The sequence below is a fragment of the Ictidomys tridecemlineatus genome, chromosome 8 (genome assembly GCF_052094955.1).
Source record: "Ictidomys tridecemlineatus isolate mIctTri1 chromosome 8, mIctTri1.hap1, whole genome shotgun sequence".
Taxonomy (NCBI): Eukaryota; Metazoa; Chordata; class Mammalia; order Rodentia; family Sciuridae; genus Ictidomys; species Ictidomys tridecemlineatus.
This window is the reverse complement of record NC_135484.1, coordinates 53,389,804-53,417,370: the sequence shown is the minus strand read 5'-3', so window position 1 is coordinate 53,417,370 and position 27,567 is coordinate 53,389,804. Positions and strand designations below refer to the sequence as shown.

General features: G+C 33.2%; 1 protein-coding gene and 1 pseudogene across 2 annotated transcripts in view; one reads left to right on the top strand and one right to left on the bottom strand.

The window, feature by feature from the left end:
- The window catches only part of Cdc40 (cell division cycle 40), a 47,090-nt gene extending 19,811 nt beyond the window's left edge, over nucleotides 1-27,279 (top strand). For both annotated transcript variants that reach the window (XM_013360718.4, XM_040283205.2), the window contains 13 exons: nucleotides 449-578; nucleotides 5,110-5,193; nucleotides 7,659-7,798; nucleotides 8,932-9,028; nucleotides 10,322-10,461; nucleotides 11,365-11,439; nucleotides 13,556-13,601; nucleotides 15,671-15,772; nucleotides 17,311-17,426; nucleotides 17,661-17,794; nucleotides 22,738-22,814; nucleotides 24,166-24,310; nucleotides 25,416-27,279. In XM_013360718.4, coding sequence (XP_013216172.1) covers nucleotides 449-578; nucleotides 5,110-5,193; nucleotides 7,659-7,798; nucleotides 8,932-9,028; nucleotides 10,322-10,461; nucleotides 11,365-11,439; nucleotides 13,556-13,601; nucleotides 15,671-15,772; nucleotides 17,311-17,426; nucleotides 17,661-17,794; nucleotides 22,738-22,814; nucleotides 24,166-24,310; nucleotides 25,416-25,593 — 1,464 coding nt within the window. In that variant the 3' untranslated portion in view covers nucleotides 25,594-27,279. The remainder of the gene's footprint in view (nucleotides 1-448; nucleotides 579-5,109; nucleotides 5,194-7,658; nucleotides 7,799-8,931; nucleotides 9,029-10,321; nucleotides 10,462-11,364; nucleotides 11,440-13,555; nucleotides 13,602-15,670; nucleotides 15,773-17,310; nucleotides 17,427-17,660; nucleotides 17,795-22,737; nucleotides 22,815-24,165; nucleotides 24,311-25,415) is intronic.
- LOC101965552 (ATP synthase peripheral stalk subunit b, mitochondrial pseudogene) lies at nucleotides 6,354-7,302 on the bottom strand (annotated as a pseudogene).
- Nucleotides 27,280-27,567: the final 288 nt, after the last annotated feature.

The window sequence follows — 27,567 nt, the reverse complement described above, 5'->3', positions numbered from 1 at the left end:
GAGGAACTCAAAATCTAATAGAATAGCAATACGGCTTTCAAAAACTTATATCATAGTGCCATTATTGGCACAATGTCATCCAAAATTCCTCAAATCATGGTTTAGAAAAAACTGTAGTCATTCTTAATTATCCACAGCAATATGACCAAATAGGACTTTGTGCAGTATGGGAATGCAGCAGCTAGTAACCACGTGTGACTACTGAACTCTTGAAATAAATAGCTGGGCTCTCCTATTTCAGTCCCAGGAACTGACAAACTGCTAACCAACCATTGCCCATTTGCACTAAACCATATGAGGCTACCATTTTCCCAAACAGGTTAATCAGCCCCCGATTTAAAATTGAAAATGTATAAGCTTTAGTAATTCTAGCTTTCATATAGTCAGAACTTATATTTTTCTTCCCTCCTCCCTGTCCCCTTTTTTTTTCTTTCTGATAATATTGCAGTTTGGACCAGAAAATCCCTTTAGAACACAGCAAATGGCTGCTCCTAGAAATATGCTTTCTGGCTATGCTGAACCAGCCCATATCAATGATTTCATGTTTGAACAGCAAAGAAGAACTTTTGCCACGTATGGTAAGGTTATACGACTTCAACAGTTTTAAATTTGGCCTTTTTGGAAGTATGAGTTGTGTGTCCAGTAATCTATTATAGCTTCTGGCTTTTAAAGTGTATTAATCTAGAGTCTTTCAGATGGACTTCTAATCTGTATCTATAAATATTTTACATAAATTAAAAGGTGAGCTAATATTTTTAACTGTCATTTTTAAATCCAGTATGATTTCTGTATACTGGATATATTCTGGGATCTTAAAAACAATGCTTTTTGTTGTTGTTCTTGGTAATGAACACTTGCTATTGAATGTCCACTATATGCAGATTGCAGTTAAAGTTGATAAATAAAGAGAGAGTTAAGAAGTTATTTTTTTTTAAATCATATACCCTAGTTAACTTTACTCTGTTCTCAAATCTTATCTCTGAAATATTTTCTCTTGATCACTAAGGGATGTCAGAAAATAGGATAGTCATAAATTAATTGTGTAAAATAACATGCATGGAAACATTATGAAAGGGATTATTATATATTAGATCATGTTTCATCATGGCAAGGTTTTAATTGGCCAAAAGACGTCCTTAAGATTGAATACCACTAAAATCAACAAAAGATTTCAGTGATACTCCCAATTGCTAGACCATCATTGCATTATACCCATTACTTATGTAAGGGTAAATCCAAAGTAACGTGCCACATATAAAAATCAACTCTATTGAATCACAATTTATTGTATTTTAATACTAAAACGGAGTTTTAAAGAATAGCTTGCTTTCTTGGGTTTTCTAAGGGCCTTAAGTAATAATTTAGATAGCTTAAGTGTCTTCAAAACAAAACAAGGGGTGGGATCTTACCTCAATTTATACCGATACCTATTTTTCCTTTTAAGTTACCTTATAGCAAGAATAAGCATTTAAAACTACTCAATTGGCTTTAGACTTGGGTTAGAAATGGGCTTATTTAAAAAAAAAAAAAAAAAAGCCGGTGATTTTTTTTTTTTTTCCCTCTCCTGCTAGAAGGTAGTCGGCTGGGACAGAGGTTGAACTAGTGAGTTCAATTTAAGACTATAGTATATTAGTCAGAGAGAATGGCCAGTGGCAAAACTAAGAATTTCATGGTCTGTCTCTCTTATGATACATCTTAGAACTGAGAGCAATTTGTTTGAACTTAATAAGTTAACCAACCTCAGGTTTAGCACTGTCTCTTTTTTTCCTTACACTCAAGCACTGATCAAGTATAGCTTCTGTTAGTATAAGTGTTACAGTTTTCCCATAGAAAGTTCTTACCTGACCAGATAGTGATTTCTAGGCCAGCTTCCTATGTACTTGTTTGTTTTATCACTCTTACACCTTGGGGTTTCTGATACAGTCCCTCATTTACAAAATACAATGGAGCACACCTTCCTTATATCTTGTACTACTGTTATCTATAAGACATATTAAGGAGGTGGCACATAAATTTAGTTTTACCTAAGTTTCATATTTGTAACTCTGGAATATCACTGCTTGGATGCAGAATAAAAATTGAACTTATTTTTCTTCCTATTTTAAATGTTGTAACATTGTTATAATCTCAATAAATAACTTCTAGAAGATGTATATTCTACAATACATTTAGTTTTCATAGAACCAGCCTGTAGAGTCCTTATCATTGAAGATAGTCTCATTTCCTATTATTATCTCATTTATTTGCAGTGTATTTGGTTTTTAGCTCCTGTTTATTGTGTTTCTCCTGCCATCTCAATCCTTCAGTGGATATGTGAATTTTTTTGTCCTATTTTCTTCTCTTTTCTCCTGAGTTCTGGACTGTTCCTTTGTTGGTCTTGTTTGGAGCTTCTCAATGAAGTTTTTTTTTTTTTTCCTGTTGTTCAGAGTTCACTCAAAATGTTCACTACTATTTTCCATTATGGAAGTGGAAATAGAATTTTAAATAAATAGTGTAGTCTCATCATAGTCGTTTTTAACATTGTTTTATCTTCAACATTAGAAATTCTTTTTTAATACTTCAAATAATTTTTTAAAATTGTCCACTACCGTAGTTTAAGAATCTCTGGAATCATTAGATTTCAAGTTGGTCCCAGTTTTCATTATTAAAAAGGTACTGTATATATTATATTGCAGTAAAATGCCCTTTTTTTGTGAGAGGAGTGGTTACAGGGGATTGAATTCAGGGCCTCTTGACCACTCAGCCACATTCCCCAGTACTATTTTGTATTTTATTTAAAGACAGGGTCTCACTGAGTTGCTTTAGTGCCTTACTGTTGCTGAGGCTGGCTTTGATGAGATCCTCCTGCCTCAGCCTCCCAAACCACTAGAATTACAGGCATGTGCCACCACACCCGGCTAGTAAAATGCCTTTTTATGTGACAGTGTATATTATTGAGCATAAAACTTTGCAGGTTTTTTCACTGTTGTTTTCTTATATGAATTCCTAAAAGTAGGTCAAGTAGTTCTCAATTCTACCACCACCAAGAATGAAAGTTCTGTTTCTCCTTATCTAAGATCCATATATGTGATTGTTTTTTCCTGTGTTTGATAATCAAAACACTGTTTCTTTATTTTGACTTGATTTTTCTGACCATTGATTTTAAAGGATTTTTCGTTTATTCACAACCATTTCTTTGCCAATTGTTTATAGTGTCTACACTGTTTATAGTGTAAATATCTGTCAGAATATTAGTATTGATAGTTTTAACGATATAGTAATAAATTAGTATTATTATAGCCATTTCAGATGCTACTTCCTAAAGAAAGTAGACATGAACTCCATTAAAAAAGTAAAATAGAAAATAGGCTTCCGAAAGATAGACAAGAACCTTTAAGAATTATAGTGCAGATACATTCATTTATTTGAGATGTAGAGTAATAGAAAACCATTTGGACTGAAATTCCATAGTATTAGTTAGAGCTTGTTTGTTCTATCACTGGCTGATTTGTAGTAGTGTATATGGATAAATATTTAATGTCTCTTGCTTGTAACCGGAGACTAATTTTATTCACTAATCACCTGGAGTAGTAGGGAATGGGGAGGGGATACAAGTGGCAATAAAAGATCTTTACCACAAAGAAAAACGGGAGGGAAACATAAGTTCCTTTAATTGAAACAAAACTGTGTATGGCCAGAAGATTTGGGGATTGGTGCTTACATAGAGATAAGGAGGACCAGGGACACCCTTCTCTCTCAACCTCCACCTCTCCAAACACATCACACAATGCCATTTATATAGATATAAAACTCCTTCCATGGTAGAATTTACATTCTAAATAAGGTTTTATGGCTGAGATGGGAATTTTTAATTCAGGGTATGATGGTCTGAATTTTATATGAGCCTTATAAAAGTCTCATTGTCTAAAAAATCACACATAGAACACTGTTTGGTACAAAAAGGTAAAAGCTAAAATAACTCATGGGATTTGAACCTGTGATTTCAGAGATTCAACTCCAAAGCTGCTTTTCTGCCATCAAGCTCTCTTCTCTGGCTAAGAACATATTTTAATGCTGAAAAAAACTATATCCAAATGAACTAATAGCCAGGTGGTTGGTTCTATTCTAGCATATCACGAGGGTGAGTTGAGCACCTACATCCTTAGCTTGTTTTAAAAGTATGTTTCATGACAAATCTTTTTCCATTCCCCAAAATTAGTTCCCTTTAATCTTTAGCTGCAAAATAAAAATGTTAGATATGTCCATTAGGATGTGGCCCTTTAAAAAAAATGAGTTAGTACTTTTTATGCACTTTGTGATTGTTCACATGGGTTGTAGACCATAGACTAATGAATGATCAACTCTCTTTTGTTAATATACCAGATTTTTGTGAAACAGATTAAACCAAATGTTTATTGTCCTAGCACACCCACTGGAGGAAAGAAAAAAAAAATGATTTGAGTTAATTTAGGTAGGCTTTGTTTCCCTTCATTCTCTTAGACCACTGGAGACCAAATGTAGGTACACACTCGAACTAGTTGAAGGAATATATCTATACACCAGCTATCCTTATTATCTTCTCTTACCAAAGAAATATAAATAATGATTTTGAAGTAGAAATAGATTAAGATTAGAGGAAAGACAGTCCTTACTGAGAATAGCATTTTCAAAATAATAGCTAGACATTATGTGATTAACTTCTACCCTATTTCTTTTTTTAATTTAATAGTTTATATATTATAAACTATAATATCCATTACCAAAAAGAAAAAGGAAATAGTTTCTAAACTTCCAAACATATAATGCACATGTATTTTTAAGCTCTTCAAATGTTTGAAACTAAAGTTGATTTCATAGCCAGAAAGGCTTTTAGTATATAATAGCTAGATGTTAAATTCCTCCTCTAAGATACATTTTATTCTGCTGAAGTCATTCAGGGTCCAGCCTAGAATATGGATTAATTGTGGTAAAGAGAAATGGAGCTCAGAAAAGAAGACTTGGTCCATAGTTAAAGAGACCATTTTTAATATCTGGGAAAGAAAATATGAAATGGGTATATTTGAATGGTAGTAATAAAATGAATTATAAGTGGCAAAATTGAGTCAGTAGTTTGCACTTTTTTCCTTTCAGGTTATGCATTGGACCCTTCATTGGATAATCATCAAGTGTCTACTAAATACATTGGTTCTGTAGAAGAAGCTGAAAAAAATCAAGGTAATTTATTTAAAATAGTTAATATTGTGTGTGTGCGCGCGCACATACACATTCATAATTAGTGCCTCACAGTAATTAGATAGTAGGAAAGAACCCATATTTAGCTCTTGATTTTTTTAAGTTGAAATAATAGAGTGATAGGGTTTAGAGCAATATAGTTTAGAACTATTATGGTTTAGAGCTTGTTTTTACTACTTACTAGCTGTGTAACCTTGTAAGGAAGATGGTGGTTATGTATCATTTGGGGTTATTTTGAGTACTTGGTACATGCCAACCCTATAGAAATCATTCAATAAATTATAATTAATGTATAGATAATTTTGGCTGTTGGCATCTCCACAGTAAGTAAAGCTAAATTTTAAAAGAAGTAAAGTTTCATTTTGTAAGTCTGTGAGGATTGTCTTTGAAGGATTTCTTTAATGGCTTGAGTCTGAATATATGTTTTAAATATGCTTGTGTTCATATTCATCTTTTATAACAAGGCAAGGCATCATGCTTGCTAAATGCTAACTTGTCACAAAGCTCATCTGACTACTGAATCTCATCTATAAAATGCCATTTTAAAAAAAAAGTTCAGGTTACACAGGGACACTTCTACTTAAATAAAAATAGACCCTGTATGATCAAACTGCCTTCTGTGCTTGATGATTGTTAAAATAGACTTTACCATGCTTTTGTTGTAACACAGCCTAAAGGAAATTAATTTGAATTAATATGAACTATTTTCCCCTTTCTTATGTATATGGAGCTAGATTCTTAGTTAACCTTCACTATGACTCCTGTAAAACTTTCTTTTTGCAATCTAATAAATAGTATGCCATCTCCTACTGATAAATTAAAAAATCTCAGAAACATCTTTCTTCCTCCATTTCTTTTTACTAAAGGTGATATTAGAGATCGGTTTTAGAATGAGATCATATGAAAGAAATACCAAAATTTTGAGAAACCTTGTTTAATTTATATTGTTCTATTACATGCATAGTAAAAATACATTACTAAGTACTTAATATGGTTTTAATTCAGCCCTGTTTTGTTTTTGGTTTGGGTTTTTTGTTTTGTTTTAATCATTACTTAATTGCAAGATGATGGAATTAATTATAAATTTAAATTGTAAGTTGGTAATCTCCCAAGGAAACTTGAACTTTTCTTTTTTAGGAAACATAAACTGTAATTTCAGTAGATAGCAATAGAGGAAGATTTTGTCACGTAGACTAGTTTTCATTTACTCAGTCAACTGTATAGCTGTCTCAACTGGGACAGATACATTTACATAACTGGCTGCGCTTGAGGCTTCTTTGGGAGCAGCTTGAGATCTGCAATGCACTTGGCAATCGTCTCATTTTCCTGCTGTGCAGAAATACTCTGTACAACGTGTTTCTCCACCCAGTTTATCTTGTACTCCTGTTCCTTTCAATGCATAATATTCTGCAGAGATATGATAATCCAGGCAATTCTTTACCTCCTTGTATACTTTGTCGCCCTTCCTGGTAAGAAACCTCAAGGCCATAGCAATGTTATTCCTCTGGACATCAAAAAGATAATGGCACTTCTGAACCAGCACCTGCTGTGACTTCTACAACTCAGTTGCATGTTGGATTTATTGGATGGAAGCCTGTTTCACCTCTTCTAGTTGGGCAATTTTATGCTCATTTAGATTTTCAATAAATTTTCCAATAGAGGCACCATATTTTTTAATCACATAGACAATTAATCTACTATTGATGTGGTAGAAAAGGTCTCTGGAGCAGTCATATAAATTTCTTTGGATAGAAAATATAGTTTCATGCATGTAGGGTCCTGTTACACAAGTTTTAGGATAAAGAAACTGGAAGAATTCCTCAGGGATCAGCCCAAGAAGAACTTTTCCTCCATATGCATAGGTGGTAGAGGGGCAAGATGTGGCTGCCCTGTGTGAAAGGTACTTTTTTCCTGGTCCTAGGAAGGCTGCATTCTGAGACAGGGGGTCATTGTTGTGGCGGCAGAAAGTATCACCTGAGAGTGTGGTCAGCAATGTCTAGGCAGCAGCCTTAATGTCCCTCTGATCCCAACCCTCAGCCCTGTTTTTAAGCAATAAATTACAATTCTTACTTTCAAAAGTAGCTTTATCATTATTTAGCAACATCAGTTGTTGAGTTTCTTTCAGAATTAGTAAAAGTCTACAGATACAGGTTTTTGATTCATTAAAAAGGCTGTGTACATTGTAGGATTGGATATCTTTTTTTTTCTTTTAATATAGCAAAATTTGCAAAACACAACAGGGTTAGAAGATTCTCTCCTCACAAGGTTCAATCCCTTTTCATGTAACTTGAGCTAGTTAATATATGTTGCAGATTCATTTGCCTTTTAATTTTGTTTTTGGTCTCTTGAACAATCACATTTCTTTAACTATATAAAATCATATGTATGCTGATGTTTTTGAAGAAAATGCATATATTTATAATTTCTTTTTGTTGTTGTTAACGTAGGTTTAACTGTATTTGAAACTGGTCAAAAGAAAACAGAAAAGAGGAAAAAGTTCAAAGAAAACGATGCATCTAATATTGATGGTTTCTTGGGACCGTGGGCAAAATATGTGGACGAAAAAGATGTAGCCAAACCTTCAGAAGTAAGCTTTGATCTTTTTCATTTCCAGTTCAAGTGTATGCTATGTCTTTACAAATCATATCTCTATTAATAAACTTTTCAGATTCTCTTAGAGAACCAAGTGACTCCTCAGAATTTCTCTGCCTTTGTTAAGAAAATACAATAAATTTTTCTGTACTATTTTTGTTTACTTTTTTTTTCTGCTTTACTTTCTTTGGTACTTTCTTATAAAAATAGAATATTGCGCAATTTTTTTTTTTTAAATTGCCTTGATAAAGCTTTTAAACTGCCATGATAGCTGTTTTTCTGGTACCAGGCACTCAGATAGTAACTACAAAATCAGGGGTTTTTTTTTCATATTGGAATTGATGATGGGTTTTACTTATTAATTTATTCAAAAATCTTAAATTTTATCTATTATTTTTTAAAATTTTTTACTATGAAGTCAGTAAAGTTAAAATACAGAACTCCACCCTTTCTTTCCCCACCTGCATAATCCCATTTGTCTCTATGAGCCAGGCACCAGTCTAGGTCCTAGGATATAGCTGTGGGCAAGATCAAGAAAATTCTGGCCTCATGCAGCTTATCTTCTAGCTGTTTTTTATTGTACATTATTAGCTTAATAATGTACATGTGCTGCTATTTCTTTATTTATTTTAGATTGTTATTATAGATACAGATTTACTGCTCTCCCACTTCCCTCCCCAGCTCATGCCAAAATGGTCACAAATCTATAGTAATTGCTTATACCCTCATGACTATGTAAAAGCTATTTATTGAAGAACAACATTATGTACTAAAATTCAGTTTCCTTTCCTTTCTGGTACCAGATTTTCTAATTGCCTTGTCTTTTCACTTGAACAATTAGCATAACATGTTCAATTTATTTCTAGATGTTCCAGAAGGATGAGCTTGTATAAAATTGGTTTAAAAATATTATCTAGTATCCATTATAGGTTTATTTCCATTTTGTAATCTGTGGAAGAGATAATCAATCTCTGCTTATGGAAGAATTGAAATTATTCTTTGGGGAAGTATATTTATAGCAATTACTTCACAAAAATGAAGACCTCATTATAAAGAATTTATAACCAATTTTGGACATAGTGGGATTCTCAAACATTTGTTTTAAAATTCACTCCTTCATTTTCTTAGGAAGAACAAAAAGAATTGGATGAAATCACAGCAAAGAGGCAGAAGAAAGGCAAACAGGAAGAAGAGAAACCTGGGGAGGAGAAGACAATCTTACATGGTAATGTATTTTCATTCTTCTTCATTTCATGAAAAAGCTCACATATGTAGTCTGTTCTCTGTTCATGTAATACCAATTGCCTTTACTGTCAGCTGCCATACAATCATAATATTAAGAATAATTATAATTTTACAGTTTGTATCCCCAAAAAAATCACAGCAGACTTTTCCTTGTGCTAATAAAGGAGAAAAAAAAAGTAGTAGCATGACTAATGATAGCCACATACAATTTTTGTTGAAGTGTTAGTGAATTTTAAAAAAATTAAAAATAAAGAAGAAACTTGTATGGTTCTTAATATGCTGTTTCTTAAGATAAAGTTGACTCTTTTCATATATTAATGATGCCTGAATCATTAAACTGTTTATTTTTAACACAATCCAAATATTCATATATCTTCACAGTTTATGAATGTCATTAAATATAAGTAAACTGGAGATTAAGACTCATACTTGCCTTGACTTGTGGAAGAAAATGCATATTCACCAAAATAAATTACAAATATTCTAGAATGTACCTATGCATTAATGATTAGTTACATTTAGGAAATTACATAGTGATTACTGATTCTTTTGCACAAATAGTGTGTTGCTTTTTCTGATGTTTTATCACATCAGATTTTTAGGTATAATCAGGCCATATTTGGTTTATCAGGCTCCAGTTTTGTATTTAAGGAATCTGTTTAGTATTATGGCGTGTATAATTGTAACAGCAATACCATTCAACATTTATTGAATACCCACTCTGTGCCAGGCATACTACTAACTGCTTTCTGTACGCTATGCCATCTAAGTCACCCACATGACTATTATAAAATTTTGAGGTGAAAATCAGGAAAAGGGGAATAGAAAGGAACCAGAAAGGCATAAAAGCAGAAAGTGGGAAGAAGGATAGTCTATATTTTTTTGTTTTAATTTCTTTCTTAGCCTGTTTTGCTTCTGATTCTTTACCAGTGCTCATGAGGCCCAAGTATTATTTATTTTTTTACTCACTCTTATTATACTGCAGTGAAGTCTTTATTATATATCACTAAAGTATATGACTGAGTGAAAGAAATATAGATCTTAAAGGTGTAATACTCTCTAGGAATTCAGGAATTCCAAAATACTGCTTCTAATTGGAAATGATAGCAAGGATTTCAGGCAGCTAATTTTAACTAACCTACAATCTTAACATCACCAGAGTGTTATTACCTAAGTCTTGATAAAGGCAATAGCCCTAAAAATGAAATGTTTATCATTTTAAGAATATAGATTTTGTGGCTGTAAATTATTTGGTTATTGCCTTTTGTTTCAGTTAAAGAAATGTATGACTATCAAGGCAGATCCTATCTTCACATACCTCAGGATGTTGGTGTCAATCTGCGGTCAACTGTGCCACCTGAAAAGTGTTATCTTCCCAAAAAACAAATTCATGTGTGGTCTGGACATACAAAGGTAAGCAAGTTGGCTGTTTCTATCTGGTTTATAACTCTGATACCTTTTTACAGGGTGTCAGTGCAGTCAGATTGTTTCCCCTCTCTGGTCATTCATTGCTGTCTTGTTCCATGGATTGTAAAATGTTATAATAGTGAAGCCAATGTAAAGTTTCAATCATGGATGTGGATCATTCCGTATTTCTGGTGAGTATATAGGGAAGTAAAGATAGGACAGGGGAGTCATATTGAAGTTGATGTTGGATTAGACTTTGGAGACGCTCACATGTATCAGTCATGAAAACCTTCTGGCGTGGCCATGACACCTGTGTTTGTGGTTGGGTGTCCTGACCCCAGCACAGCCCTTTCTCTGCAAGTTCCAGTCACAGTCTGCTTCTTCTTGGACACCAAGTCAGTTGAGTCACAACCTGGTCCTAGCATCAAGTCTCCTGCTTAGCCTGTAATGTTGCCTTGGTTTTGAGGGGTTATCCCATTGCAGAGATGAGATGCTCTGTGGTTTATAAGCCAAGGTAATAACACAAAGACAAGATACATGAAAATTTTCCATGTTGATATTCTTTGTCATCTGCACAATTCCAGCTGTTAATTTCCAGCTCTTTGCAAAGAGCAAAGGAACTACATAAAAGAAAGAAATGAAGTGGGGGCATTAGCAATTTGATGGACTCAGGATTCCCTTGAGTGAGAAAGTCAATATTAAAGGTTAAAAAAAAAATACCTTCAAAAGCTTAGTGTCAGTAAGGCCTGCTCTTGGAATACTAATGATGATTATTCTGGGACATGATGATTGGAATGAAGAAAAATAGAAAAGGTTGCTTTTAGGTTGCTTAAAGTTTACCCTCTTTGTCTTGTGTTCTAGCCAATATTCAAAATGCTTCTGGTTTATAACTCTGATACCTTTTTACAGGGTGTCAGTGCAGTCAGATTGTTTCCCCTCTCTGGTCATTTATTGCTGTCTTGTTCCATGGATTGTAAAATTAAGGTGAGTTTTTGATAACACTGGCAGCTTTGTTACTAGTTAAATCTGGTTAATTGTAAATAAATTTGGGTGTTAGGCAATTGGAGGCTTATAATTTTCTCTTAGGTCCTGTAAATTCAGCTATTTATGAACGGTTTCCAAACTTCAAATATAGCCATGTGGTCCAGTTGGCTAGGTTCTTTTTAAAGCTTAGAATACTGATTAGAATGTAATCCAATCAGTTTAGCATTAGACACAGAAATATTTAATCACTAGTCTTGCATTTTTATAGAGGTTTTAGATATGTAATAGTGTTCATTTTTCCTCAAAACCAAATGAGGTAGAGAGGACACATTATAGAAATCCCATTTTCAGAATAAACAATGTGATTTATCCTTTTTCTTTGAATACTTTTAGATAACAAGTAGCAGAAGTGCTCTCAGTCTCTTCTCCCACTGTAGTCTTAGGAAGTTCCACCTTTACCTTCTGCTCAACTCTGTAGTACGTGGTACAGAAGACTTGTTTGTCACAAGTATAGCATTTTGATACTGAAAGACTTTAGTTTTGAACTTTCCTGAATCGAAAGATATTATAGAAGCTGTACAAAAATAATGATCTAGACTAAAACAATAGGCTCATAGTTCTCATATCTAAAGTTTCATGTCAACCTAGATATGGGGAAAGCCTTGAAATAAATCTTAAATCTAAAAGGATAGTTTTTGTGTTTTTTGGTCTTCACTGTGACTATTATCTTTACAGTGGTTCGATAAATACCAACCCTATAATGGTCTTGTGGCTTGGAAAGTTGAATCGTTAAAGCTTTTTCCTTCTTAATAATGCATGAATATTAAGAATATATAAAGACAGCATCTTTGGATGAGAGCAACCATTTAGACATTTGTCTCTAATAGAGATAATTTGTCTCGATTTGTCACTAATTGAGTCAGTTATAGTAAAAACTCTTACTTCTTTAACCTTTACTTTATACGAACTATGTAAATTGAGGTTATGATCTTTTTTTTGACCAACTAAAAAAAAAATACAGAATTTAGTTAGATTCACGTATGTAAACACTCATTAGGTAGCCATTATGTGAAGGGGGTGAGGATAAAAAAATGTTAAAGCACTATCTCTACCCATAAGGTGATCGTTGTATGATGAGGTAAATGATCGTTATAGAGGCAGGCACAAGGTGCATGTACTCTGGCTTCCTCAGTAGGAAAGTTAAGTTAAAGGGAAGGAATAGAGTACGTTTGAGAAGAGCAAATAGAATGGAACAGCATGGTGTGTGCCGAAAACTACAAGTTTTGTGGTTGGCCAAGCATAAAATTTAAGAGACAAAGAATGATAATAGGAAAAGGACCAGGTCCCAGAAATCCTCTTGTGACATGCTGCGGGAAGTAAGACTTTATCCTCCTGGCACTGGGTGGCCAGGAAATGCTTTCTATTTTAGAGCACTAGCAGTATTGTCAAGGATTGGATTTGAGGCAGGCAAGAATAAAGCTAGTTTTGAAGCTTTTGTATTCATGCACTTTGGATATGATGAGAATTATGAGACTGTTATTTTAGTCTAGATCATTATTTTCCCACTGCTTCTATTATACTTGTTACATTAGAAAAGTATTTAAAAGCTTTTTACTATCAAAATGTTATATACATGGCAGTTGTAATAAAGTTTGTAGTATTACAAAAGTAGAAACTTTTTATCATAGAAAATAACTACAGTATAAAAAAAGAGCAATGATAAATGGAACCACCTGGATTAACTCATTCTGTAGTCAAGGTCTCTTGGTATTTTGATGCAGGTGTTTTATATCACTTTGGATGAAAAGATCTTTAAAAAATTCTAGTTATATAAGAACGTGTATGTGTATATATGTGTATGTGCTCCAAGTAATATAACACAAACTGGTGGTGCTAAGTAAAATTTAATAATTAAATCCTCTATACACACAGATATGCACATACATAGCCGGAATATGACATTATTACTGGTTTAAAATTTTTATTAAATTTAATATCTCCAGGGCTGGGGCGGAGCACAGTGGCAAAGCACATATTTAGCATATATGGGGCCCTGAGTCCAGTCCCTAGCACCAAAAAAAACCTAACATGTCTATGTATTTTGTTTTTTCTCCAGCTCTGGGAGGTTTATGGTGACCGGCGATGTCTGAGAACATTTATTGGTAATACTTCTTTTGTCCCTGGCTATAAATCTGTTTGGGGGAAGACTTTTTAAAGTGAGATAACATCAACACCAGTAATTTTAGTACAGTGATGTAAAGGAAAGTGTTCATAACTTGAACTGAGCCTATTAAAATGAGCCAGTCCCCCCAGGTAGACAGAACTGGGAAGTGCAGAAGCAAATGTGGTATAAGAAAGCAAACTGCTTTGGGGGAACCATATAGGTAGCAGAATTCCCAGGGTGTAAGTGAGAGCAAAAGCACAGAGAAAAGTAGTCAAAGGGGAACTAGAGTACAGAGGACTGTGTGCCATTAATAGAGTTTAGACTATTGTAAGGGCATCAGAGAGCCATTGAACAGCTCTTGTAGGGAAGTTGTACCATGATTGGAAGTTTGCAGAAAATCGCATAGCAATCTGGAGAATGCTTTGATTAGAAGAAAGGAAATTAATTATTTTATTAATCTGGATCAGAGATGGTGAGAGTTTGAATCAAAGCAAGAGAGAGAAGAAAGGACCTGTTAAGTATTGAAATTGATGGAGTCTGGTAATGGGATATAGTAAATCTAGGTAGAAATCTAGGGTGATTCCTAGGTGGCTGGAAGAATGGTGGTGCTGTTCACCAAAGGAGGGAATGCGAGGATGATGAGGGTTTAGACTTGTTGAATCTGAGCTGCCTTTGGGATATCAAAGTTAAAATACCCAGTAAGCAATGCCAGATGTCCAACTTGAAAGAGAGGTTGGGAATTGGCAGCTGAGGGATAAAAAGGACAAGATCGAGAGAACTTGAAGTAAAGAAGAGGACCAAAGGGAGGATAGCTGTGTGACAGACTAGCCTTCCTGGTAGAGAAAGGTTTATTGTCTTTGTCATTCCATATGAAAGCTCATTACTCTTTCCAAATTTAACCAAACCGCATTGAAACTCTGTTTGTGTAAGTCGTGGTGGCTCTGTTTTTAGATTAAAGTGGGAGTCTGTTCTGCTGTGCTTTGTTAAGATTTTAGGAACTCTGCAAATAAATACCATCCAAGGTACCATGCATGCAGCCTAAAGGAAGACTTATGGAAAGCTGTTAGCTGTGTCAGGGAACAAAATGTCTCTGTCAAGATATAGTGGGTTTGGTCTCCATCTGCCTCCCCTGTACTGGCAGACCATTTTTCAGTAAAAAACTGAAATTCTCTTATGTAGGAAGATTACAGCAGCTCTGACTGGGACTCTTGCTGTAGAAAAGAATTTCTAATTGCTATGGTGCATACTGCCTGACTGGAGTTCAGTGGTAGTCCAGGCTTAGGGTTGCTACATGTGGTTGACAATTTGTGCCATACACATTATGTACAACTGTACATGTCTTGGTCATGGTAGGTGTGGTGAGAAACAGGAAAGTTTCTGCTTTTGTTTAGCTACCTTTTGTTTGTTAACTTTCAAAAGAGTTGATTCTGGCAAGATTGATTTCCAACTAAAACATAATCAGCGCCTTAAAATTAATTTATTCTTAAAAAGCTGTCTTAAAATAAGAACTGTTTCATATTTAAATTGTTCATTCATCTGTGAGAGTCTGAATCATTTTCTATAAAATTTGGTAACATGATCATAATTATCCAAACATACATTTATAAAACAAGGGCTACAGTTTCATAAACTTTAGGTTTAAGTCATTTTATTTTCATTTCCAGCCTAGTGAGCAACCTGATAGTGAACCCCCAAATTTCATCATCATTTGTTTTCATTGGCAATAATCAGTCAATTATGTTTCCATAAATTCTTGGCTAGTTAGTTATCAGTTGTCTATACTGTATATTAAGAGATTCTCATTACAAATTTTTAAAAAAGAAGAACTTAACACTTGTTCTCTTGGTTCTTACCCAAACATTATGTATCAGAATCACCTGAGGAGCATCTGTAAGGGAGAAAAATTCCCACTCTTCATTGCACACCCATATTGGATTATAAGTCAGTAAATCAGAAGATGGGTTCAATGATCTTGACTAACTTCCTTCCTTGGGAACCACTGTTTAATGCTGTTTCTGAAGATATAAATGTTGATCTCACTGCCATTTCTGTTGCCTCTGCCTTTAGGTCACAGTAAAGCTGTTAGGGACATCTGCTTCAATACTGCAGGAACACAATTCCTTAGTGCAGCCTATGACAGATATCTTAAACTCTGGGATACTGAAACAGGTAAGAATGCACTAAAACTAAGAAACCTTTATCTTCTAAGTTAGCATTTATATGAATCGGTATGAGCTGACTCCAATAAAATGGCACCTCCTCTCACTGCTGATTGTCCCACCATTGACTATCAGTTAAATATGTTTGAGTTAAAACTCATTTATAAAAGCAGTTCTTTCACTATGAAACTGTTCCTACTACATATAATTTATAAAGTAAACATGTTAATGGACAAGCAAATTTGAAATATTCCCTAGACCATCTAATTGATCTTTTTGTCCTCATATGTTTCCTAGCGTGGTACATTATAAATAAAGAAACTACATAAATGTCTATGAGTATAATTAAATTTAATTACTCAAATTGATTAAAATGTAGGTTTAAATTCCTGTTGACCAGTTGGTTTTACATATTTGTAACCATATTAATTGCATCAGTATTTTGTGGCCATTATAATTTTATACTATTAGAAAATTATCTTTTATCTTAATGAGTTTAAAGATTATTGATAATAACTAATATTTACCAATTACGCTAAGCATTGATATGCAGTATGTCATGTAATCTTAATATATCTCTGTGAGGTGTGTACTAGTATTACATTATAAATGTAAAACTGAGGCTTAAAGATAACTTTCTGGGGTTACACAGCTAGTCAGTGATACAATTGGGTTCAAACCAAGGTCTCTGATGCCAAAGTCCATGTTCTTCACCTCATTAGCAGTGATTCTCAATTCTGGCTGTACATTGTATTCATCTGAAGAGCTTCAAAATTATTGATATCCGGGTCCAACCTTCAGAGGTCCTTGTATAATTGGTCCAGGCTATGGACTAGGTAATTCTGCTGTATAGCCAGGGCTGAGAGCTTCCCACTCTAAGGTCTTTTCTAAAGTCAAGGAATAATATACATGAAATTTATAAAATGCATAGATGTTCAGTGGTTTTCATTTTGCTTTTTGGTAACTGTATCTATGAACTTGTATAAACTAATTTCTCTTTTGTATCTATTTTCACACAAAATAGTATCTGAGATTTACCCATAAGGCTTGTGCCAATTACTTATTCTTTTTTGTTGCTCAAAATATTCCATTAAATTGATGAAATTATATTCATCTATTCAACAGTTGATGGCACAGATATAGTTTTGAAAAATTATTTTTAATTATTAAAAATCCATGGAAAGGGTCTCGGGATATAGCTTAGTGGCAGAACACTTGCCTAGCATGCATGAGGCCCTGAGTTCAATCCCCAGGACTGGAAACTATGAAAGGGAACAATGTAGTTTATAACAAAGAATAAGCATGGATTGGGGTTGTAGCTCAGTGGTAGAGTGCTTGCCTCACACATTTGAGGCACTGGGTTTGATCTTCAGCACCACATAAAAATAAATTTAAAAAGTAAAGATATTGTGTCCATCTTAAAAAAAAAAGAAGAAGCAAACTTCCTTTCCTCAAAATTTATTAAGCAAATGACCATAGATCTTAATGCCACTGTCATCCTTAAGGGGTCAAATTTATTTTTTATTTAATTTGAGTTTTTGGTTTTAGGACAGTGTATATCAAGATTTACAAACAGGAAAGTACCCTATTGTGTCAAATTCAATCCTGATGAAGATAAACAAAATCTCTTTGTGGCTGGGATGTCTGATAAAAAGATCGTGCAAGTAAGTCTTTTCCTTCAGTATTTTTATTAAGCTTTCTAAGCTTTATGTTGTATTAGGGAGTGGATTACAGAATGTTAGCACATTTAATATTTGCTACTTATAGAGATTACTGATACTCTGTTAGTATCTATTAGTAGAAAACAGTCAATTTATAAAAAATCTTAGAGATCTTTTTCCTTTCCACTGTCCAAAATTATATCTCTGTTTTTACCTTTGCTCTTGTTTGCTATCCAGTGGGACATTCGAAGTGGAGAAATTGTGCAGGAATATGATCGGCATTTGGGAGCTGTCAACACCATTGTTTTTGTTGATGAAAATAGGAGATTCGTGAGCACATCTGATGATAAGAGCCTAAGAGTTTGGGAATGGTGAGTTTCCATCAGTAAAATATCTACTGCTTTGGCTAAGGCACAGTGGCACACACTTATAATCCCAGATTCTTGGGAGACTGAGGCAGAAGGATAGCAAGTTTTAGGCCAGCCTGGGTGATTCAGTGAGACCCGGTCTCAAAATAAAAATTTTAACAGGTCTGGGGATGTAACTTAGTGCTTACCTAATACACACAGCTCTAGTTTCAACCTCCAGTACCAGAAAAGGAAAAAAAAAAAAAAAAGAAAGAAAGAAAGAAAATTTACTACTTTATACAAAACAAGCAATTTTTAAAATGTGTAGCCAAAGACAAAGCCTGATAATATGCAGTTATTTAAATATTTTCACAGCTGTGATCCTGGCTTGCCAATCAGTGTGTTAACTGTTTAAGTGTCCACAATTTGGACATAAACTCTAAACAGGCTGTCTTCACAGTTTTTAGATAATCTTTCCAAAGAATACTCAACTGTAATAAATATCCAAAGAATATTTACTTGAGTACTTGTCATATAGTGATGATAGACATTAAATTGTGCTATCTTACATTGTTTATTAGTTATTTTATTCATCTTTGCAAAATAACTGGCTGATAAGAAGTAGGAGCCACAAATATATAGGCTATATTGGTTATGTAGGGATTATGCCTTAGAAAAAACTCAAAGAAAATACTCATTATTTCTCTGTTCCTTAAATGTCTATTTTATGATTATTCAATATTGAAAGTTGTCCCATATCATCATCCTTTTACAGATGTTTTAATTATAGAATATAATCAGACTATATTGGTTACTTTTGCATTCCTAGGGGAAAAAAATCATTTTTCTAAAGTTCAAAATACTAAAGCTAGTTTCATTGACTGTCATAGATCATGTTTTATAATTTAAATATAAATATTATATTATAATTATAATTATAAATATTTTATATTTTATAACTTAATATAATTAAGTTGTAAAGAAATATGAGATAATCTTTTGGTTAAAATGAATGTGTAGATGGAACCCAGCTTGTTTTTGTAGCCATTTATGAAGCATAATTCAACTATGATTATAGCCTTGCAAGGACTAGAAAATGCATCTTTCTACCTTCAGAAGTTGTTACACTTAAGGAAAGTGGGAAGTCTTGAATTTGATTTCCTTCTCAGTGTACATCCTTTTGGAGAGCTGAGCAGGCCCTAATCATTGTCAGGACAGTTTTAATAATTGAAGAATTAACACTCTTCACCACTATCACATTTATCCAAGTTATTCCCAACTAGTAGAGTTGATTGTACTTTGTAGTTGCATATAGTATCACTCTTGAGGTCCATGGTATAAGACTGCCTCATAACTAAAGCTTTCTTACTTCAGAAATGATGTTTCTTATAGAGAATCTGGATATGAACACTAAGTTTTTTGCTTTTGTTTTCTTGAGAAAAAGGAAAAGAAGTTTTATTGCTTTGCTAGCAAAGAAGAAACACAGGGAATTCCTGTCCCAGAGGCTGTGATTCTGCCCATCAGGGGGGATAGGAGGTTATTAAAGAGGTGATTCAAAAGGAACCCTGTTTGGAGAGATTAGGTAGGCAAAATTAGGGATGGGAAGATTAGGGAGGAGGAGATCAGGGGGAAGATCAGAAAGGAGAGATTACATCAAGAAGAGACTTATTTTAAAAATAAGTCTCAGTGGCAGAACAGCAGGGCTATATATTCAAAGCATAAAGTGGACGACTGTCACATTTTCCCATTGTGAATTTCTTCATTCCATGTCTTTGGAAAAATGGACAATGACATCTCCAAGCTGCAAAATTGAGGGAAGTGACCCAAAGTCTTTATTCTCTATTCTGTCTGGTGGAATATGGGCACTTAGGGTATTTAGCATCAGGGCAGTTCAGATATCCATGGTAGCCATTGGTGGGTGGCTGGAAAAGGCATACATAGAGCAGGGATCATACAATGACAACAGTAAATAAGATAGCAAAGCATTACTTTTTTTGTAAGCAATTAGCACAAAAGCAATTAGTATTTCAGACTCTGAAAACCATGAAGACAGTAACTCATTAAAGTGTAAGAGAAGATCTGACATGCCATTTGGACACCAAGTTTTACAGAAGTCATCTTAAATCATTTGCACAGTACTCTTTCTTTTTTTTAATATTTATTTTTTTTAATTATAGATGGACACAATATATTTTATTTTTATTTGGTGCTGAGGATCAAATACAGTACCTCACGTATACTAGGCCAGCGCTCTACCTCTGAGCCACAACCCCAGTCCCAGTACTCTTTCTTAAACATACATGTTTTATTTTATGTATGTTAACAGTTTGTTTATACTTAAACATTTAGATGTTTCTACCTTCAGATGACATTTCATTTCCCTTTTTAAATGTAGAGTGGTGTAAAACAAATTGGTAAATATTTAAATGTTAGTGTTTTATCCCTCTCTCTTAATACTGCTAAAAAGTCATGATACTGTTTTGTTACAAATGATGACATCCTTGAGATTTTCAGTTAACCCTGACTTAATATAGCAGTCGTTGTTGTAATCATTAGTGCTGTTACATTTATGGAACCCTTTTTATATGCCAGTCACTATGCTAAGTGTTTTATTTGAACTCTGACTTAATGTACAATCTTATGAGATAGGTACTTTTTTATTCCCATTTTCTGTAAAAGAAAACTGAAACAGTTAAATTGATTTGCCCAAGGTTATATAGGACAGGAAAAGGCCAGAATTCAAACTTGGGTTAAACTGATTCCAAAACTTGAGATCTTAGTTATATTATATTCCAAAACTCGAGTTCTTAATTATGTGGCTGAGCAGTTAGATGAATGAAGGAACTGATAGAGAATGTGAGGATCAGTCTTGTTGCAAAGGCAAATAGGAAGCTCAGGATCCCCAGAAGTCTTATAGCCACCACCAAGAGTAATTACTAGTGATACTGGTGGCTTGCGTAGAAGGGAGGTCGTCATCTCAAAGTGAGAGCTGACCCCAGGAAAATTAACCTCACCAGGGCCTTTAGACAAGTGGTGCTTACCAAGCTTATCTTCCCTCTTCCTGCTTAGAGTAGCATAATGAGAAAAGAAAACAAATCAAAGGAACCTTGACTTTCTTAAACAGCACAATCAGAAACTAAGACTATTATGTAGTTCTGAAGGAGAATTGGAGTTTATATTCAATATTCAGCAAATATGGCATTTTAACTCGATAAATGCATGAAATGTCATTGTCATGTTTTCTCCCAAAGGTATTTATTTCTGTAAAATACTTTTAAAAAGAAATTTTACAGAGGTTGATAAACACTGTTTATCTTTTCTCTTTAAAATTTTGTAAACTTGTTACTTTTTTTTTATGAATACATTTCCAAGTTGAAGATTATTTGAAGATAAGTTACTAGCTTATTATACTGCATTGCAGAATCTAATTAGAAAAGTGTTGTGTTTATTAAATTTAACTATGCCTAGCAGACATTTCTACTAGAAGTAATGAAGTCCACAGAGGAGTTCAGATTCAATTGTTGTTCTAAACTTTGTTGTACCAAGATTCCTTAAAATAAAGGTCCATTTTATTTTTTTGTTTATGTGTAGTAAAACATTGATTAATATGAATCTGAAATATGGTCAATTTAACTTAGAAAATGCCCTTATTTTTCAATCCATGACATAAAATTTTTAGCAACTAATAATAAATACGAGGAGGGAAAATATGAATTCTTTTTTGACCAAGGCTTTTTTTTTTTTTTTTTTTTTTTTTTTTTAGTAGCTGTCAGATCTCACTGCTGCCTTAGAGGTCTGAGGATTGGTGATCTGACAGTGTTATTCCCCTTTTTATGCCTGGGATTTTTTTTTCCCCTCTAACCAAGAGACCTGAAGAGAAGTTTTCTCTAATCATTTGTTTCTTCTTTCAGATGGCTGTATAAATGGATAGAGAAAATTCTTACATGAAACAAAGTATCATTCTTCTTGTTGTCATTATCATTATTATTATTTTTTAGTTAATCGAAGTATTAGAACTTGAATTGTAACTTGAAATTGAAATTGCTATTTTGTGTTTGTTTTATTCATCAAATTACATTTCCTAGATATTACTCTGTAAAAAAAAAAATCTTATGAGAAACAATAGGATCAAAACTCCTTTTAGAATTATGATATATTTTAAATATTTTTTTAGACCTTGATGGACCTTTATTTTATTCATTTATTTATATGTGGTGCTGAGAATCAAACCCAGTGCCTTATGCATGCTAGGCAAGCACTTTGCCACTGAGCTACAACCCCAGCCCTGACATAATTTTTTATGAAGAATAGTAAAAATGAAAAAGTTAGAATTTTCAATGGTTTTAAATTTAGGTAACTGGTTTTGCAAATTTATTGGTTTTGTTTTATCCTTTGTATCACTCACATGAAATTTTTTGGTTTTGTTTTTAATGCTTTTTTTTTTTCCTACCATACCCTTTTGAAATGCTCAGCATATATTTTGAAAATAGTCTAGGTACCAAGCACTTAATCTCCCTAGACTTGATCATTATTTCTAGATGGAATAGACCAGCACACGGATCCATATAGCTCTATCTGCTGTCTGTTTGCATTGCTGAGTTAAAAGAACGTTCCTTGTAGGCTTGCACAGACATCTTGTTTTGACTTACCATAGTACATTTTATGATGAGTTATTAAATATAACAATTTTTTTTAAAAAAATATTAAGGTCAAAGTTGAATTTTCAGAGTTTGAAAATAAAATATTTCATGGAAAATCATTTATAAAGTAAAAAGCTTTAATAAGCAAAACAGTATCATTTTGTGATTTTTCTTCCTCCAGAAAGTTTAATGAAAAGATTTAATAAATATATCATTTCAAGAGTTTGCTTTTACTTTAATACTATATCTCCATTTCAGAGATAATTTTCCTGCTAAAAGTTTTATTGTCTTAACTACTTGTTCTGATATGCTATTTTAAAATTTTAGGGATATCCCTGTGGATTTCAAGTATATAGCAGAACCCAGTATGCACTCAATGCCTGCAGTGACTTTGTCTCCAAATGGTAAGTTCATACATAGAATGTGATCTTAAATGAGCTCCTAAAACAGGATAGTCTAATTGCTATATTCATAGGAACTTTGTCCATTCCCTCCTGGGGAAAATTTGTCTCAGTGTCATATAAGGAAATGTTTTCAATATTAGAAATAATTACTGGTTTTTATGTGTGAATCACCTCACCCACTCTCATTTTGAAAAAATAAACAGTTTTCAGGTAACATTGACTGAGCATCTAAGAATTCTATGTGACTAGGGTTTTGTTGTTGTTGTTTTAATCTCCCAATAGAATCAGGTTCTTTAAATTATTTAATAAGCTCTTTGCTTTCAAGAGGATAGGGAATTTTGGTCTGAGTTACTCTAATGAGAACATCTTAGCAATTTATTAGGATTTTCTCAAGTAAAAATATAAAGAAGATAAATTATTTCGTACTGTTTCCTATTCAATAATCCATTGTCTTTTAAGTGAAATATAATTTGTGCTTCAGACATACTGAAAATATATTGATATGATTATAGCTCTACATGAGGATATTAAAGTAAAGGGTCTGAGATTTGGGGAACATCATCTTTGAAGCCACTGTTAACTCACATAACTACTGTAAGTGTAGAACAAGGTCATAGAGACAAAGAAGAGTCTATTCCTCCATTGGTACATCTGCCACAGGCGGAGTGAAAATAGTTATTAAGTGCCCTATCATTCTTATGAGAAGAGCAACCTTAATTGGATCCTACTTTGGTAATCACAATATTATGTACTTTTCTTATCATGTTCGTACCCATCTTGAACAAGGTCAAGGTTAGAACTTTTCTTAGTAATGTTTACAAATATATAAGACACAAGTAAATATTGTAGTTTAGGGTTTAAGGGCTTTGAATCCTGGGTACAGAAAAGCACTTTTAAAAATAATTACTGTAATTTTGTTAATCATACTTTTTGGAGCTGTTTATTTGATAATCAGAGATTTTCTTACCAGTATGATCTTTCTTTATTTCATACTTGTCAGAAATAGGTTACATTTTTTCCTTGGTTCTGTTATCTGTGGCAACTACAATTAATTTCACGTTATAAATTTAATTTGTTTCTATTAAAACTAAGCTTGGAACTTCTGTTTCCTTTTATTTGAAGAGTACTCAATGATAATAGGATCATAGGAACAGAATTCATTACTTAACATATAAATAACTCTTAACAGTGACATATTTTTCACACTTAATGGATAACATGGTAAGTTTTTTTCTAGTATAATAAAGTATTTGGGAACAAAAAATAATAATGACAGCAAACATTTAAAATAAAGTTTTTATTTTAATTTTTTTAGTCTTTCTCTAAAATGTGTCATTTATTGACTTTACAGGGAAATGGCTAGCATGTCAATCAATGGACAACCAAATCTTAATTTTTGGAGCACAGAACAGATTCAGATTAAATAAGAAAAAAATTTTTAAGGGACATATGGTAGCAGGCTATGCTTGTCAAGTGGACTTTTCACCAGACATGAGGTAAGTTTAAATCTTCTGATTTATTCTCATGTTCAGATATATGAAACCTAAACTGTCATGTACAAGTAACAATACTTCAGAAATCATTTTCACATATTTAATTTTATGAGAATGTGTAATCTATCAAAATACCAGATAAAAAGGCAATAACAAGTTATGAAAATTATATTTTGCTTTACTTTAGGTTTTACTATAGATTTTATCCTTATATTACTTAGACTTGGTGCTGGGGATATAGCTCAGTTGTGCCTGTCTCTCATGCACAAAGCCCTGGGCTCAATCCCCAGCACCACAAGATATAAAACAAAAAACCACACACTATTACTTAGACCTGTGCCCTTTAACCACCTATAAATCCCTGTCTGTATCAACAATGCTTTATTTTCTCTTTGCTTTTCTAAGCTGGCTAGGAGTATTACAATTACTGTATGACTATGATTGAGTGAATACCAGAAAATTAATTCTATATGATAATGTTGAAGGGAACAACTTTATTGTAGCTTATTTTTACTAAAAACTGAAATCCAGCTTTTGAATATTTCTAGATCACACTTGATTCATGAAGCCTACAGTCTTGTTAAGAGTGAAATTCCACATTCCTTTCCCCATTCTTCATTAAAATATATTAAAAAGGTAGAGATAATTCAGAAATCCCAATAATTGTGCCTTAGATTTCTACCTGTGACTCAATCTTAGATTTATTCAAAGGATTTTGAAGATAGAAAGTAATTATGAAGATAGTAAAGTTCTCTGTGATAGAATGTGTCTAGTATGTTCACTGACTGTATGTGAAATTGGTTCTTCTACACTATTTTGACTGTTCAGAGACTGTTATGTGTCATTTATTATGGCCCCTGGGATTCCCAGTGTTCCCAGCTAAAAATAATTTTCTACTCTTTGATTGGTAGCTCTTTAGGGAGGTATTTTTGTAGAAGTTCAAATTATAGACTGCGTCATGTTCTACCTTATTATTCTGAGTTTTGTATATTTACCATGATATTTTTATGTTAAATTTAAAAAATGAGATCTGCCTGTGTTCTTCATCCACTTTACCAGTTGAAGGTATTTGAAAAACAATAATTTTGAATTTTTCTTCCTGTTGCAGCTATGTGATCTCAGGAGATGGAAATGGAAAATTAAACATTTGGGACTGGAAGACCACAAAACTCTATAGCCGGTTTAAAGCTCATGATAAAGTGTGTATAGGTGCAGTGTGGCATCCTCATGAAACATCTAAGGTCATTACATGTGGCTGGGATGGTCTCATTAAATTGTGGGATTAATGGGATTAGTCCTGAAACTATCTAGGATCATTTTTGATCCAATGTCATATTTAACTATATTTAATTATTAAATGTGTTGGATGACAACTTGATTTATACATAATGTTTTCCTTATGAAGTTGACCCATTGTTTAAAAAAAGCTTTATAAATTTGCTTCATTTAATTTCATTGGCAACTTCATTTTGTTCTTTATAGATGTTATTTATACAAAGAATGACCATTGACTATTCAATGAGTAGTTGTTGTTGGCAGGCAGTTGGGGTTTGTCCCCATGGCATTACTGAAAAGATCTCTTTGAGATCAAGAAAGAATCCCTAGTGGTTTGGGGATTCTAGGGGAAATAATGTAATTAATGACTCCAAAAGATACCATATAATTACCTATTCAAAAGGGCAGTAAAGACCAGGGATAATATAATTTAATATGTGTCTGAAAGAAGGATAAAACCACCCACAATTACTGTTCCCATTATTTTCAGTGCATCAAGTTCTTATCCTTTGGGCTTCATGGGTTCCACTATTTTTTATGACATATGTTGCATATTTTTAGTTGTAGGTCACTAACCTTCTTTGACTGCAGCATTCCTCTAATTTTTAACAGTGTAAAATAAAAATCAGCCCAGAATTCTTTTCTCTACTTTCTAACTGATCAGTACAGACAGAGCTATTGTAAGCAAAGAGTTATATTATTTCTGAAGATAGAACTCAACAGAATGCACCAAGGCTTTGAATTTCATTACTATTCACTCTCAGTAAGGACCTGGCTACACTTCCAGAAATCAGGATCTCCTAAGGTCATTGTTTCACCAATGTTACTACTAAAATGCTCCTTCTAGAATTTAAGGTATGAGGGCATATTCCAAAATGTTAGTTTGTAATTTCTTTGAAGTCATGTTTTGTCTTTAAAATTATTCTGATTTTACATACAACCCAACTTTTTAAGATTGAAAAATACTAAACTTCTTTCAAAATCTTTGAAAAAAAATAATAATGCTACAAGGTGGCTAGACTTTACCAGTTTGAAAATAAAAATTTCAGATTATGAAATCAAGGTAGCCTCTGAAGTATAGTAGCTAATAGTACTTAAGTTTTTCAAGCCCTTTCTCCTGTTTTAAGTCTATATCAGATTGGTTATAGCTATGCAGAGTACTGACTTGAAGAGCAAAATCATGTTGATTGTTGATAACCTAGGAGCATTAAGCTAGGAGTCATGTACATGCTCCTTTCCCTTAGAGAGCTTCCATTTTTAAATTTAAAAATATGACCAGGCTCTGTAGCCACATACAAATAAATTTCAAAGAAGAAAATAGTAAAAGAGGATAAAGATGAAGGAGGTATAGTTTTTGATATACAGGCACACAAAGAGATAGAAGCACACTGCCTAGATCCTGCCGTTTTTGTATCTGCCCAGGAAGGGTGGCAAATAAGAGGAAAGAATTCAGACAACACCTTCCCTTAGTCCCAATCACTGGTAAAACAAATGTGAATTATTGAAATGTGACGGGACAAAAAGAATTCATACATTTAAACTGTTATTCAGCACCAGTATTGTATATGTTACAAATCATAATTTCTTAATCTGGATTTATTCTATTGTTTTTTGACTGTTTCTAAACTAAGTAACTGTATATAAAAGTTTTCTCTTTTTTGAAAAGATCCTATTTTTGAATAAAACATTTTTTTGTAGACAGTGTGGTTGAAATGTTCTTTGTTAGTGTCCTTTTAAGTCTTAAGTCTGTTGAGACACCAGAGTAAACCATTTGAAGATTTAAATGCGTGGTATAGAAAAAATATGATGCTTTAGTTGTGGGTGCAGTATACTTAGTAATATATTTATTCTGATTAAATGATAAAAATACAAGGCAGTAAGTACCCTTAGTGGTATGCTAGGTCATGGTTACACCCAATTTTAGTGTACACACACAAATGGGGTTCTTTTCTAGCTTTTAAAACAAAAAAGTCTCAAGATTATTT